The 15,159-nt window shown below is 39.9% G+C and overlaps 1 protein-coding gene across 5 annotated transcripts in view; it reads left to right on the top strand.

Moving 5' to 3' along the window:
• SLC41A2 (solute carrier family 41 member 2) overlaps nt 1–15,159 on the top strand; it is an 88,678-nt gene that overhangs the window by 37,352 nt on the left and 36,167 nt on the right. For all 5 annotated transcript variants that reach the window (XM_037068550.1, XM_037068549.1, XM_037068552.1 and 2 more), the window contains exons 7-8: nt 7,778–7,925; nt 14,773–14,852. In XM_037068550.1, coding sequence (XP_036924445.1) covers nt 7,778–7,925; nt 14,773–14,852 — 228 coding nt within the window. The remainder of the gene's footprint in view (nt 1–7,777; nt 7,926–14,772; nt 14,853–15,159) is intronic.

The following is a 15,159-nucleotide window of genomic DNA, read 5'->3' as shown; positions in this document are numbered from 1 at the left end:
GGAGGTGGGCGTGGGAAAAGGGGGAAGCTAGTGGTCTGGGGATGGGTTCCCTTACGTACATAAACAAGAGAGGATATCTCATTGCAGATGTGGGTGCTTAGGTGACCATGCAGCCATTTTAACACATTTCACAGCCGCCTGCTGAACACCACGATGTCTCCTCAGTTAAAGCCACAGTCGTAAAAAGGTTAAGGGAAAAAAAGAAAACCATTGAAGAACATTATTATAATAAATAGGACAATGTTATAGTGATACAGACCTAATTATGAGATTCCAGAAGATAAGTCAACTTTAGAGGAAAATAATGGACGGTGGCTTTTTGAATTTTGTTTTTTAAAATTATGCAAGTGCTGAACTCTCCTTATAAAAGACTTACGCATAATATGTTGCCATGTAAAGCTCTCACTTGAGTGTTATGGACGATACATTAGTAGTTTAACTGGATCAGGAAATAAAGGGAAATGGAACGATAACATCAGAGACCATAATTTTGAAAAAAATTTTATTCTTAAATCTTGCTTAGACATTTTAGGCCTTGTCTTCTGAAAGCTGGCTCAAAACAACTCAAGATGAATTAATTAAAACAGGATCTTTTATGTTTCATCTGAATCATTTAGTTCCCTGAAAAGATATTTTTAATGGGCTACTGTGGTGCTGTGATTTATAAGAAATATATATATTTGGTCATTCAGATGATCAGAATACATTTCTCATATGTATTTGGTCTTTGTTCAAGGTTCCTGGCTCACAGCCTCCCAAAGCCCTTGACATTTTCTGAGCGATAAGAACAGTGGGAACACCTTTTGTCATAATAAGCTGTCCTCAGTGCGGGTGTTGCCCATGGAATCCGATGCTGACTTCCCGCGTACAGAGTCCGAACCCAGCTGAATGATAAGAAGCTCAGCTGGTGGCTGAAACTGCACTCCCAGAGCGGAATTGGCTCAGAGTCACAGCTACCGATCGATTCCGCAGTTGATTTAATAGTCAAAGGTTTTTCTGAAGTGGGTGTTTGAACTTCTAAAGTCTGCGTTGTGAGCACTAGGGGGCCTCACAAGATCAGGCGTTGTAAGCCTAGTATTGTGTTAGTGGTATTCTGAATACAAAGGTTAGGAGCAGGCGTCTTTGAAGTCCGAGACCCCATTCTTCCTGATGAGATGCCTAGTTCTTAGAGCAAAGTTGAATTCCTGAATTATGTTAAACACTTAGCAGTTTTTAGAGATAAAACAAGGATTTCATGGCAGCTGTAGGCTTTGGTTATAAACAGAGGCCATGTATCGTTATCTGGCTCTCAAAGAACTAACTGGACGTTGAGAAAAGTCTCACTTAGAATTTTAGGTATTGAGAAATGACTTTGAAAAGCTCCTCTCATGTCCTATTAGCTTTGATAGATGTTAGCTTTGGAGACGCAATCAACGTTTGTTCAACGTGCTGCTTTTTATTTATTTATTTAAAGATTTTATTTATTTATTTCTAGATAGAGGGGAGGGGAGGGAGAATGAGAGACAGAGAAACATCAGTGTGCGAGAGAAACATCCATTGGTTGCCTCTCGCACAGCCCCAAAGTAGTGACCTCCCCACAATTTCAGGCATGTGCCCTGACTCGGAATCGAACTGGTGACCTTTCATCTCAAAGGCCAGCACTCAGTCCACTGAGCCACACCAGCCAGGGCATGTGGACTTTATTTCAGCCCTGATGAAATTTGCTGATTTCTGATATCTGAAGTAAATACATATTTCCCACCTTCTCACCTTTCCAGTTCTTATTAAAAAAAAACACACAAAGCAAGCCCTATTGACTTTATTTTTGGAGTCATCCTGAGTAAGTTGCTTAATGAACAGAGTTCTCAGAAATGTATCTTCTCAAGGTCCAGCCTGCCCCTCTCTTCCTTGTACCATTTCCTCCAGGTGGATACATTTACTGATTCTCATACGGGCCTTGATTTTTCTCTTTTCTTTCTTATGTCATCCCCTCCACTCCATGAAAACTGCGTAGAATCAGCATTTTTCCGTGTTAAACGTATAGCGTTCCCCGATCTTAGGGGATCTTTTTCTCCTCTGGATTCCCATAGCACTTTATCAATACTTCTCTTAAGACATTCTTTACATTTAGGCAGTCATTATAGCTTTTTGTGCAAATGTAGCACTTTCCTTTGTGAGGGTATAAGTTTCTTGAAGATAAACCTGTTTCGTTTATTTTTGTAGCACCCCATAGTGGATGTGAAGTAAATTGTACTTTACTGAACGATTTGCTCCTTTTGAATGCTACCCAATTAACGAGAGTAGAGGTTACTCAGCAAGCGGTAGATACATGGACAATAGAAGACTGATATCCCTCTGAGTGATTGTATCCTGGTATCTATCTATCCAGTAACATACAAGAGGATAATAGAAATCGATCCTTTTGATGAGGACTTGGCACTAGGGAAATATTGCTAGGGTGTCTTGCCTTAGCAGAAAGTTTCTAGAGATTAGTATCACTATGGAAAAATTAAAATGGCAACATATGGCTTTCAAAAAATCTATTTCAAATAGAAGAGGAAATAGAAAGTTTAGAGAGTAATCTAAGTTCTGGACTATGATACACTTTGGTGTGATTTGAGGAGAAAATGCAAAGGCCTTTATTCATTCACATAGTAATCTCTAAACAGGTAACAATGTTTAAAACCTATTTAAAAATCTGAAGTTGGGCCAGTAACTGAAATAGGTGCACATAACTGTTGTCCTTTTCTTTGTTCTTGCTTGCATAAAGTTAAGACTTTGAAAACTCTTTTTCAGTTGTGTATATGCACGGCTGTATAATCCTCCTATGTAAATGGTCTTTATTGATTTGAAAATTGTCAGCTTTTCTGTTTTGGGGCAAGTTCTGAGAAGCAAAATGTTGATCGATTCTCAATCCTCAAGGTTAACCTTAAAAAGATGGCTAGTTGAGGCTGTAAGACTGGCAACAGTCAGCCTCGGGTTGTTACTTCAGTCCTAGGGACACTAACAGGGATGCCACCTGGTCATGCACAGGACACACTAGAATGTCACCGCCTTGATGTGGTGGTGTGAGTAGAATCTAAATTTGTCATGCATGTCACTCTTCAGCATTTCTCTGTGCTGCACCATCTTAGTTTAGAGTGATTCCTAGAAGTCAATTTAGTGAGGAAATCCTGCTGGTTGTTATCAAGGGCATTCAAACATTGTTCACAACTTCCAATTCGCATTGCTTTGTTGTTTCCACAGAAACAGCTACCGTACAAGGATGTCACACACAGCTATTACATATGTCGGAAGAATTTAGGGTGGGAATCATAAATGCTATTGATGCAGTTTCGTAGCAGTGGCTGTAAAATGCCACCAACAATCCAATAAAAGGTGAAAGCCTTGAATCAAAAAGACGGTGGTTATGTTTGGTGGTTCAGTGAAATCCTAGCCGTTGAGCCACTTCAGCTGTCTTAATCCTGAGTTGTCCGTAGGTGACGTGTATCTCGGAATCAGTGCTAGGATATACAGGCATTAATTAGGCTTAAAATCCCACTACGTTTTGCTTCTCCACCTGTAGTTGTTTCTTCCTGCTGCTGTAACAAATGATCACAACCCTTGTTTCTGGAAGCCACAGCCTGAAATGATATGCTTTGGACACACACGGCTAAAATCAGAGTGTCAGTGGGGCTGGTTCCTTCCGGAGGCTCCAGGGGAGAGCCCGTTCTCTGCCTCTCCCGTCTTCCGGGGGCTGCCAGCGTTCCTCGGTTTTCAGCCGCGTTACTCAGTCCTGGCTCCGGTGGTCCCATTGGTTTCTCCTCTGTCGTCAGATCTCCTTCAGTAGAAGGAGATTCTGCCTCCCTGTTAACACAGCTGTGATTACAGCTGGGGTTCACTGTGATGATTCAGGATAACCTCCCCATTGCAGAATCCTTGACTTTGAAAGGGTTTGCTGTATGAGGTAACATTCACAGATTTGGGGGCTTAGGATGTGGATGTCTTTGAGGGCCTTTTTTCAGCTTCCCACAGTCCCTTTTTACATACCTGGAAATTCATATAAAGTGTCATTTTGATTAGGGTCATTTGAATAGTTCATTGAGGAGGAAGATATTCTTTTAGGCTTTCATGTTAATGCAGAAATTTGTGCCTAGCTTTTAAAAAAAGTTTTTTAAGAGTTTATTTAAGCTAAGCTTTTGAGGACGTGCCCAGAAGCAGAATTTCAAAGCACTGAGAAAATGTTCTGGAGAGTGGCAGTTTGAGTTCCTTTTATGCATTAGAATCAAAGAAGAAAACATAAGGCCCTGGCTGGAGTAGCTCAGTGGATTGAGCGTGGGCCTGCAAACCAGAGGATCGTGGTTCGATTCCCAGTCAGGGCACATGCCTGGGTTGCAGGCCAGTTCCCAACAGGGGACACACCAGAGGCAACCATACATTGATGTTTCTTTCCCTCTTTCCTTCCCTTCCCCTCTGAAGATAAATAAATGAAATTTTTTTAAAAAGAAGAAAACGTAAGGAAGATACGTGAACTCCATTGGTGGTGCATTAAAGAGGCAGGGGAAAACACAGTGAGCAAATCTCTAGATTTGGGTAAAGGTTGGCTGTTAATTGACCCTTTCCCATGGCTGATTGTATCACTAGTGGTTTTCTTTTTAAAAAAATGGAATTTATTGGAGTGACATAGATTAATAAAATTATATAGGTTTCAGGAGAACAATTCTATAATACATCATCTGTATATTGTATTGGGTGTTCCCCACCCTAAGCCAAGTCTCCTTCCAACACCACGTATCTATCCCCTCCTCACTGTCTTCTACCTCCCTCCACCCTGCTCTCCCTCTGGGACTCACCGTGCTGTTGTCTGCATACGCATTAGTGATTTTCTACAAGTAACTCTTCTCCTTTCTGACGTCTATAGAATGACATCCTTAAAAAGAGGACTATTTCAGCACTTCCCTTTTTCAATATTTGTAATTTTTTCCTAGCTATCAGAATCGGATTACAAGTTACCCAGGGAAAAGGAAGGAGAGTTAGTTATACATACCGTCTGTACAGTTAGTTATACATACAGTCTAGTCTGGTGGGAATGGATATGTTAGCTTTGTTGAAATAGAACACATTTACAGTAAATCATTTTAGATACTTTTATTTTTATCATGGTTTTCTCACTTTTTTTTTTAGTGTTTAACAACTCAGTTTCAATTTTTGAGGAACTATATGCTTATTATTTTTGGTTTTATTCCTGAGAAATTTTTTCTTCTCTTTGAAAATTCAAAGCAGTGATTCTTGGGTTGAGATGGTGGGTGTTTTTTTTTTCAACTTCAGATGACCTTCCAGAGGTTCAATGTTAAGAATACCTTAACAGCCTGGCGTGGTGCTCCTCTCTTGACCTGAAAATGAAATTCTAAGATGATCTGACCTAGCAGAATCATTCTTTTCATTTGTGTTTAATGGACCTTAATGCTTTTAGTTTTCTGTTTAATCCTATAAAGAGATTGTTGGCAACCTTAGTTGCTTTAGGAGGTAAGGATGCTTCCTAACCAGGATGTTTTTTATCCTTGTCCAGTGGGTTAAAAAGGAGAACTAGAATCTATTCAATAAAGGTCTTTTCATTTAAAACAATTATAGAGAAAATGATACTATATGTAACATTAAAGCCCTTTAAGTGGAAGAAAATAGTTAAATGAATTTTATTAGTATAATTATTTGAAGACATGATAGCAAATCAGATAAAGCCATGAGAATGAAGTTTGTTTGAATATTAATTTACTATCTACAGTAATTATTTCTACATGATTAGAAAAAATTTGAATTTTTATCTGTTCAAACATCTTTAGTTATGTGAGATCTGTAAATATGTTAGGAAGATGAAGAAATACAAAATTACAGTTAGGTTTAGGAGTAAGAATAGGGTTGAAGGATTTTGTGAGATGTCAGAAAAAATGATTTTTTAAAGATTATATTCATTTATTTTTAGAGAGGAGAAGGGAGGGAGAAAGAGAGGGACAGAAATATCAATGGCTGCCCCCCAAGTGCCCCCTACTGGGGGACCTGGCCCACAACCCCGGCATGTGCCCTGACTGGGAATTGAACCAGCAACCCCTTGGTTTGCATTCTGGTGCTGAATCCACTGAGTCACACTAGCCTGAGTGAGATGTCAGAAAAATATAGTAATATTGAGCTTAAATCTAAGGCTGAATGCTATAAGGCCGAGGAGATCAACCGTCTTTAAGTTATGAAGTCTCCTCTATACAAAATAAGTCTGTAAAATAAGAGTCATTGAGAAGAATCCAGAATGCCCTGGCTGAAATCTTTGAAAATAATACAACCTTGGTCAGTTAAAATGATATTACCAAAATGTCCTGGAACAATGTAATTGTTTCAAGAAGACACAGGCAATTTTTAACCCAAGGGATATTTAGAATTAAGTATAAAAATATTTGAGCATTCAACTCATGGTGTTAATGGTTTTATGCTAATGAGGCAGTACATATTTTTTTGTATACTTGTACTTAGCCCAATGGAGTAATATGTCGGTCTTTTAATTCCATTTTTATTTATTTACTTTAGATTGTATTTATTTTCAGAGAGAGGGTGAGGGAGGAAGAAAGAGAGGGAGAGAAACATTAACTGGTTGCCTCTCACATGCCCCCAGCTGGGGACTTGGCCCGCAACCCAGGCATGTTGCCCTGCTGAGGAATTGAACCGGCGACCTTCCAGCTCACAGGCCAGCACTCAATCCACTGAGCCACACTGGCCAGGGTTAATTCCGTTTTTAAGTTTATGACTAAGTCACTGATTTATTCTTGTGATTTTTAAATAGAAATCTTACCAAATTTGTATATATTCTATGAATATTTCTGAAAACTTAAGACTCGCTACATTTGTTCACTTAATTTATTAGCTTTATAAATATTATTTTAAGTACTTGGATACTTTTGCGATACAGGTGAAATGTCTGACATAAGTAGAATGTCTCAGGGTATTTGACGAAGTTTGTAAAAGCTACCAAATATTATCCCGAACCTTAAAAATAATCTTTGGTTAGATGCTTGACATTGTGAGTGTAATATTGTAAAGTTTTGTTTACTTTACAAAGTATTGGACTTTGCTCTTGTAGGCTGTTATTTGTGGATTAGCTTGAGCCTCACAAGGCTTGGTTCCAGTGTGACTGGGGCAGACCCACAGCAGACCTCACGCGTGAGCTGGCTCTGCTACTCAGAGCTGACCCTCCGTGGGTCTGCCGAATGTGCTCAGCGTTCGAAGACTCCTCTTCTCTCTAGGGGGTTAGATCTTGAGTGACTTTTAGCCCTTTGTTACACTCTGAGAATTTTTCAGTTTGCAAATCCCCAATTATTCTTGGCTTAGTCTTGTAGAGTTCATACTATGGCTTGATATTCAGTTCTCGAGCTTTCTTTGAAAGCTTCCTCTTTTTCAGGTTTCTACTCTATAAACTACTAAGCCCAGTTTCTTCATTAAATACAAACGACAGTATGTATCTCATACTTGTGATGACAGTTAAAGGAGTTGATGAATATAAAGCATTTAGCACAGTGGTTAACTAGTAGGAGTGAAATAAATGTTAGCTTTTTTATTGTTGTTCTTATTATTATTGCTAATCCCATCTAGGTTGCCTAGCTACTTCAATCAGTGTTAATATTTTTACATTATCTATAGTTTACATTTGTTTGAGAGTTTTAGAAAACCAATAGCATGTGAATATGTTTGGTAATATATCTTCTGGTAAATTTTTAAGATTTACATTTGCTACGTGGTTAGAACAGAAATTGGAATACTCTCTCTTTTCTCATTTCAGAGACCTATTACTACGTCTCCCCACTAGTTGGCGTCTTTTTCTTGGCTCTCACTCCTATCTGGATTGTAGTAGCGTCCAAGCATCCAGCCACAAGGACAGTTCTGCACTCGGGCTGGGAGCCGGTCATAACTGCCATGGTTGTAAGTAGGTTAGTATCCAAGTGTGTGTGTGTGTGTGTATTAAAACAATTCAGTTTCAGGCATCAATTATACTATGAGTCAATGTCTGTTTTTATTTCATGGGTCAATTATATTGTGTATCCAGTTCTCCTCATCCCAGGTAATAATGGATATGTGATAGGAATTACTGAAATCAGTAGATGTACAGACGCTTGTTTGGCTACCAGTTTCACACTTCTTTCCAACCAAATCTTTAACCGATTGTTGAGTGAAATTTAGTGGTGTTTGCCTTTGTGTGTGTGTGCGTGCATTTTAGTCTGACGAGGACATCACTCATGTTTCATCGTGAATTGCTCAGGTAGCTATCAGCCCTGAGAAGTGGGCATACCATTCGTCAACTTCCACTCTGACAGGACTGGACAGGACTTAAGGATACAATTAAGGGTATACACAGTAGATTTAGCTACAGGGATCCTAATCACGGAGGAACTTTTAATAAAGGAGAACACCTGAGAGGTCTGGCAGCCAGGTATTGATCAGATAAAGGGTGGCACAGCCACTGGATGGAATATCAGTGAGCCGTTAAAAGTGAACGCTGTCGTGTTTCTGTTGATGTGGAAAGGTGTTCATTGTACATTTGGTGAAAAGAGTAAAGTAGAAGTGAGCATGAATTTCCTGTTAAACATGGTGTTCATCTTCCTTCCTGAAACTACTAAAGGGATGGTAAAAGGAGAAAAAGCTATAATGCCACATGAAGGAGGAGAGCAGAGAGAACAGCAGGTGTGAAATTCCTAAGATAGCAGTCAGGGGGCTGGTGGTCAGCAGAGTGGAAGAAGCTAAAACCCAAGTGTCTGCAGGGCAGGGAGCACCCCTGGGAGGCGCACCGTCTGAGCCTCAGAAACTCAGAAGGTGGAGGGACGAGAGGCCTTGAGTACTTCTATAAGCAGAAATGAGGGTTGGTTGAAGGTGTACGTAAGAAGCCATTAGACCCGCAAGGCCTTCTCTCTAGTTTGACCACCCAGGTAGCTGCCCCTCCCACCTTAACACAATTACTCTGGAGAGACTAAATCAGAGAGGCTCTGAGTTCAGAAACACCTGCACAAGGTGGGCGTATGTGGCTGGCGGGCAGGCTTATATCCCCAGGAGAAATATTAGGTAATATCTTTCTAGGGAACGTCTTCAGCACCACAGAAAAACCTGCAGCTCCTGACCCTCGTGGGTCTTTTAGTGAAAGTGCTGCATTCGCATCTGACCCTCGTTCAGTGAGGCCCACCTGCTGACCAGCTCTGCGCAGGTGCACAGAGGGCTCCCACTGGGCTTTGCAGAGCCCCCGACGGAGACGTAGACTCTGAAGGAGGCGTAGACTGTAATGGGTCACCAGACATTTGATTAAGGCATCTGACATGAAAGGCAGAGACAAAAAAGAAAAGCCACTCCAAGAAGGTCCAGGGACAGTTGAAAAACCTCATAAAACTATCTCCAGTGTCATCAGAGAAATTAATGAAGCTATGACATCCACAGTTCTGTGAGAACAGAAGGCTTTAATAAGGAGGCCTGAAAAAAAAGAGCTCTTGGAATTTAAGAATATACAAGTAGCAGAAACAAAAAAGCTAGTAGAACGGTTAGAAGATAGGGTTGAGCCCTGGCTGGTGTAGCTCAGTGACTGAGCACGGGCCTGCGAACCAGAGTATCAAGGTTTGATTCCCAGTCAGGGCACATGCCTGGGTTGTGGGCCAGTTCCCAGCAGGGGACACACTAGAGGCAACCATACATTGATATTTCTCTCCCTCTCTCCTTCCCTTCCCCTCTAAAGATAAATAAATAAAATCTTAAAAAAAAAAAAGACAGGGTTGATGAACCATCCTAGAGAGTAGAACAAAGAGCAAAGGGGTAGATGACTGGAGGCAAACAATGCAGAGAGGAAATTATCAAAGAAATAACAGAAGAAGATTCCCCTGGAATCGTGGGCTCCCAGATTGAAAGGGCCCGCCGGGGACCCAGCAGGATGAGTTGGAGTAGGACGGACCCAAGTCAGAGCACATTATTGTAAATCCCCCAGACTCCCAGAATAGAAAGTACTGGGAATCAGAATGATGTCCAATGGCAACACCAGAAGTGCTTCCTTCCAAATTCTGAGGGAAAATGATTTTGAACATAAAATATGGTCTCAGTATCAACCAAACGTAGAGAGAGACTCAGGAGGTTTTCAGAAATGCAGGATTGCAAAATATTTGCTTCCCATGTACCCTTTCATATAAAAGCTGATAAAAGACAGTTTTCTCAAGAAGAGGAAATCAGATGCCGTAGGAATGAGGATGGCATATGGCTCATTTTTCTGTACTGTAGACTGTTTTTTTTCCTGGAGGATTCCGGCGACGGGGTTCTGTGAAATGCTGGGACTGGTCGCTGTGCATAGACTAAGACTCAGGGTGGGAGACTGGAGCAGGGGGGATGACAGCTGCGCACCAAGTGGAGCGAGCAACTGGCCAGGTGCGCAGAAGAGCAGGGGGCTTAAGGAGGGACGTCTCTAGGACAAAAAAAGTGGAATTGATTGATTACCTGCCTGAGAAGTCTGTGGTCACAGGCATTTCATTAACTCTGCTGCAGATCTGAGGCGGAATTAGTACTAAGTAGCTAAAAGGAAAAAAAAAGAATAATATGAGACAGAGCAAAAAGGACAAGTGAGGAAACCTAATCATATGCTGTGCGGCTCAGTTGTGAATTATGATCCCATTGTCATAACAAAGTGAACCCTAAGTATTTCACCCGAACTGATAACTGGGTTGTCAGGCTAGGGAAAGAGAATTTGAAGGGACTAAAGTGAGGAGGTGGGGTGAGAAGCACCCTGTGGTGTTTAAGCCAGACTGATGATCACAGCTTGATTAGATTAACAACGAGCAGTTCACTGACTGAGTAGTTTAACATCTGAGATGGAAAAGACAAAGGATCGGCCAAAATGGGAAGACAAAGAAACAGAACTCAAATGAAAGGATGAGAGAATTCTCCAGAAGGGCAAGCAATTTATCAGAGAGTTTAGAATAATGATTATAAGGATACTCAACAACAGGAAAAAAGATGTAGAAACCATAAAAAAAGGACCACTCAGAAAGAAAGAATGCAATATACAAGATAAAGAACACACTGGAAGGAATAAATAGGTTAGATGAAGCAGAGGATTGAATCAGTATTTTGGAAAACAAGGTAGAAAAACACACCCAGGCAGAGCAGCAAAAAGAGCAAAGACTTTAGCCCCAGCTGGTGTGGTTCAGTGGACTGAGCCTGCGAACCAAAGGGTCTCTGGTTCGATTCCCAGTCAGGGCACATGCCTGGGTTGTGGGCCAGGTCCCCAGTAGGGGACACGTGAGAGGCAACCACACATTGATGTTTCTCATCCTTTCTTTTTCCCTTTCTCCCCATCTCTCTAAAAATGAGTAAATAAAATTGTTTTAAAAAATGAAAAAAGAATTTTAAAAAATGAGGAGAGCTTAAGAAACATCTCAGACAACATGAGACTTAAATCTTAGACCCAAAACCATAAAAATCCTAGAAGAAAACGTACACATCAATATCTCGGATATTGCTTGTAGAAATGTTTTGTTGGATTATCTCCCCAGGCAAGGGAAACAAAAACAAATGGGACTACACCAAATTAAAAAGTTTTTGCAAAAAAAATCATCAGCAAAATAAAAAGCCCACAAAATTGAAGAACATATCAGATACATCCAATAAGGGGTTAATATCCAAAATTTATAAAGTAGTTACAAAACTCAACACCAAAAAAAGAACCCGATTAAAAAATGGGCCAAGGACCTGAATAGACACTTCTCCAAAAGGACATACAGATGGCCAATAGGCATATGAAAAGATGCTCAACATCACTAATCATCTGAGAAATGCAAATTAAAAATCAATGAAATACCATCTCACATCTGACAGAATGGCTATCATCAATAAACCAACAAACAACAAGTGCTGGTGAGGATGTGGAGAAAGGGGAATGCTTTTTCAGTGTTTGTAGGTATGCAGGCTGGTGCATCCACTGTGAAAAGCAGCATGGAAATACCTCAGAAGATTAAAAATGGATCTGCCCATTGACCCAGCGATCCCACTTCTGGCAATATATCTGAAGGAACCCCAAACACTAATTTGAAAGAATCTAAGCACCCCTATGTTCATTGCAGCGTTATTTACAGTCACCAAGATATGAAAATAGCCCAAGTGTCCATCAGTCGATGAGTGGATAAAACAACCGTGGGATATTTGCACAACGGAAATTCTACTCAGACCTAGAAAAGAAGAAACTTTTACTGTTTGCAACAGTACGGATGGACCTGGAGAACATTATGCTAAGTGAAACAAGCCAGTCGGAGGACAAATACTGTATGATTTCACTCTCATGTGGAATCTAATGTAGAAGCTGAACTAAAAAGCAGGACAGAGAGACCCACAGATGGAGAGCAGATGAGAGCTAGTGCAGGGGAATATGGGGGGTGGAGGGACTGAGCAAAAAAGAAAAAGGACTCACGGACATGGACGACAGTGTGGCAATTGCTGGAATTAGTGGGGTATAAAGGGACTAAATGGTAATGGGAAAAATATGATACAGATTTAATTAAAAGTTTAAAAAATAGAATAAAGATTTGAGAAAAAAGCAAAAAATAAAAGAAATAGTAGGGAAACATTTTATTTAGAAACACAGAATTAAATGCTAGAAGAAACACATAACGAAAAAGAGTTGCTAGCGGAGATCAGGGTCTAGGCCGGTGGGACTAGAGACTGCTTTATAAGCTTTGTGGTACCTTCACTTTTAAAATAATGCCATTTCTTTGTCTGCTAAAAATATTTAATAAAAGTGAAGAAAAATACTTTTACAGTTTAATTTTATTTATGTTTTTCATTGTGCCCTTTTTATTTTTTAAATCTTTACTACATCTTTCATTCTGTGAACATGGGAGTTTTTATTTTTAAAAAATATTCATGTTTAGCCCTGGCTGGTGTGACCCAGTGGATTGAGCACAGGCCTGTGAAGCAAAGGGTCGCCAGTTCGATTCCCAGTCAGGGCACATGCCTGGGCTGCGGACCAGGTCCCAGCAGGGGACACATGAGAGGCAACCACATAGTGATGTTTCTCTCCCACTCTTTCTCCTTCCCGTCCCCTCTCTCTAAAAAATAAATAAAATATTTTTTAAAATATCCATATTTAAAAATGTCTAGGAGGCTATTACCAACATGCTTATAGTATGACTTTGAATGAATGATGTAACTATTGTTGCATTTCCTTTTTTGGTTTATATTTTCTAACTTTTCTCTAATAAGTTTTATTGCCTGAGTAACATTATTTTAAAATGTTTTTAGCAAGTGTTCATTATACGTGCATGCCATGATCTATGCATTTTATCAGGGACATTTATTCTTTGAAATATAACTGTTTTCCTATGAAATAATATATTTCAAAAGTTGAGTTTAAAATATTCAAGTATTGGTAAGGATGACTATTTTTGGATTCAATAGTGTATCTTTTAATGTGTACTCTACAGTTAAGGCATATTAAGCTATTCATCTATTATACTAAAGAATAAAAATAAAAAGATTTAATAATTTCCTAATGTTTACTATCAAGTTGTGGTGAGATTCTTTGATCTGATATTTTGACCACAACCCCTGTTCTGTGACAGTGTATAGTTCGTTTTTTCTGTAATGTGAATTGCATTTTCTTAGAAGATTTGGGCACAGTTGGGACTGGCAATGTTTTATAGTATGTAGGCCAAAAGACCAAAGTTGACCAATTGATAACTTCACAGATTTATGTGTATGTATCTGTATGTTGTTTTTCCACACCCCTGTTTTCAAGGTCATCTCTTTCCATGGCTGTATCTCATTATTTTAATTCACCAGTGATAAGACATGCCCTAACTATATCTAGGTTTATAGGGCAATAAAAATCATCCCTTTACTTCCTTGTTTACTTCGAATATGAAAAGATACTCATTTAACATTATTTTTAAATTATAAGAGCAGTAATGCAGATGGTTTAAAAATTTAGTAAGTGCAGAAATATATAAATGACCATTATTCTTTTCTCGGTCTCAGCCCCTAGAGAGGGATGCTGTTAATAATTTCTTATATGTCCTTATGTACATTTTATTTTATTTTTTAAAATTTTACTTATTTATCTTTAGAGGGGGAGGGAAGGAGAGAGGAAGAGAAATATCAATGTATGGTTGCCTCTGGTGTGTCCCCTGTTGGGAACTGGCCTACAACCCAGGCATGTGCCCTGACTGGGAATCGAACCGAGATCCTCTGGGTCAAAGGCCAGTGCTCAATCCACTGAGCTACACCAGCCAGGTCCTTACGTACATTTTAATGCTCTTAAAGCGTATGTATTTCCTTTTTACAGTGACATATCTTGGAGATCAGAAAGAGAGCCCTGAAATGTGGGGCTATGGCTTGCTTATGCTATGTTTTATTTTCAACATTTTGTGATTGATATTGATTTTTTTCCTAAGATTTTACTTATTTTTAGAGAGAGGGGAGGGAGAGAGACAGAGAGGGAGAGAAACATCGATGTGCAAGAGACACATCGATTGTTTGCCTGTCACACCCCCCCAACCGGGGACCTGAACCACAACCTAGGCATGTATGTCCTCTGACTGGGAATCGAACCAGTGACCTTTTGGTTTGCAGGCTGGTGCTCAATCCACTGAGCCACACCCGCCAGGGCTTGACATTGGTTTTTACTTTGAATGTTTTTCATTTTATTTTTTAATGTCTAGATATTTTATCTTTAAAAGTAGGGTTGTTTGTATGTAAAGAACAGCTTCAAATCAGTACATTTCTCCTCCTCTTCCCTAAATTGTATGATTTTGTGTCTTTCAGCATCGGAGGCCTTATTCTGGACACAACTGTATCTGACCCCAACTTGGCTGGGATTGTTGTGTACACACCAGTTATTAATGGTAAGAATTACACATACTACCCCATAATGCTATCAAATCTGTATGGACTCTGAGATGCTCGCAGGCATCATAGGGCTCAGACTTAAAGAGGGTTATCCGCACATCCCCGTTCATTCTTTCTTCCTCCCCAGGTGGTCTCTCAGTGGAAATGGCGTTTCCTTTTTTCAGCATGCAGAGCGCATTTCTGCAAAGAATCGTTTCTTAATCTTATCACTATGTATTCGTCTCGGAGTCAGGCATACCTGATTGTAAGGGTAGTGAGGCAAAATTCAATGCTTCAGTCCTGGCTACTTTTGGCTTATCTGCT

This window comes from Sturnira hondurensis, unplaced genomic scaffold (genome assembly GCF_014824575.4).
Source record: "Sturnira hondurensis isolate 20B ecotype Veracruz unplaced genomic scaffold, ASM1482457v3 Scaffold0017436, whole genome shotgun sequence".
NCBI lineage: Eukaryota > Metazoa > Chordata > Mammalia > Chiroptera > Phyllostomidae > Sturnira > Sturnira hondurensis.
Note: the sequence above shows the minus strand (reverse complement) of the source record. Positions and strands in the feature narration are given on the sequence as shown.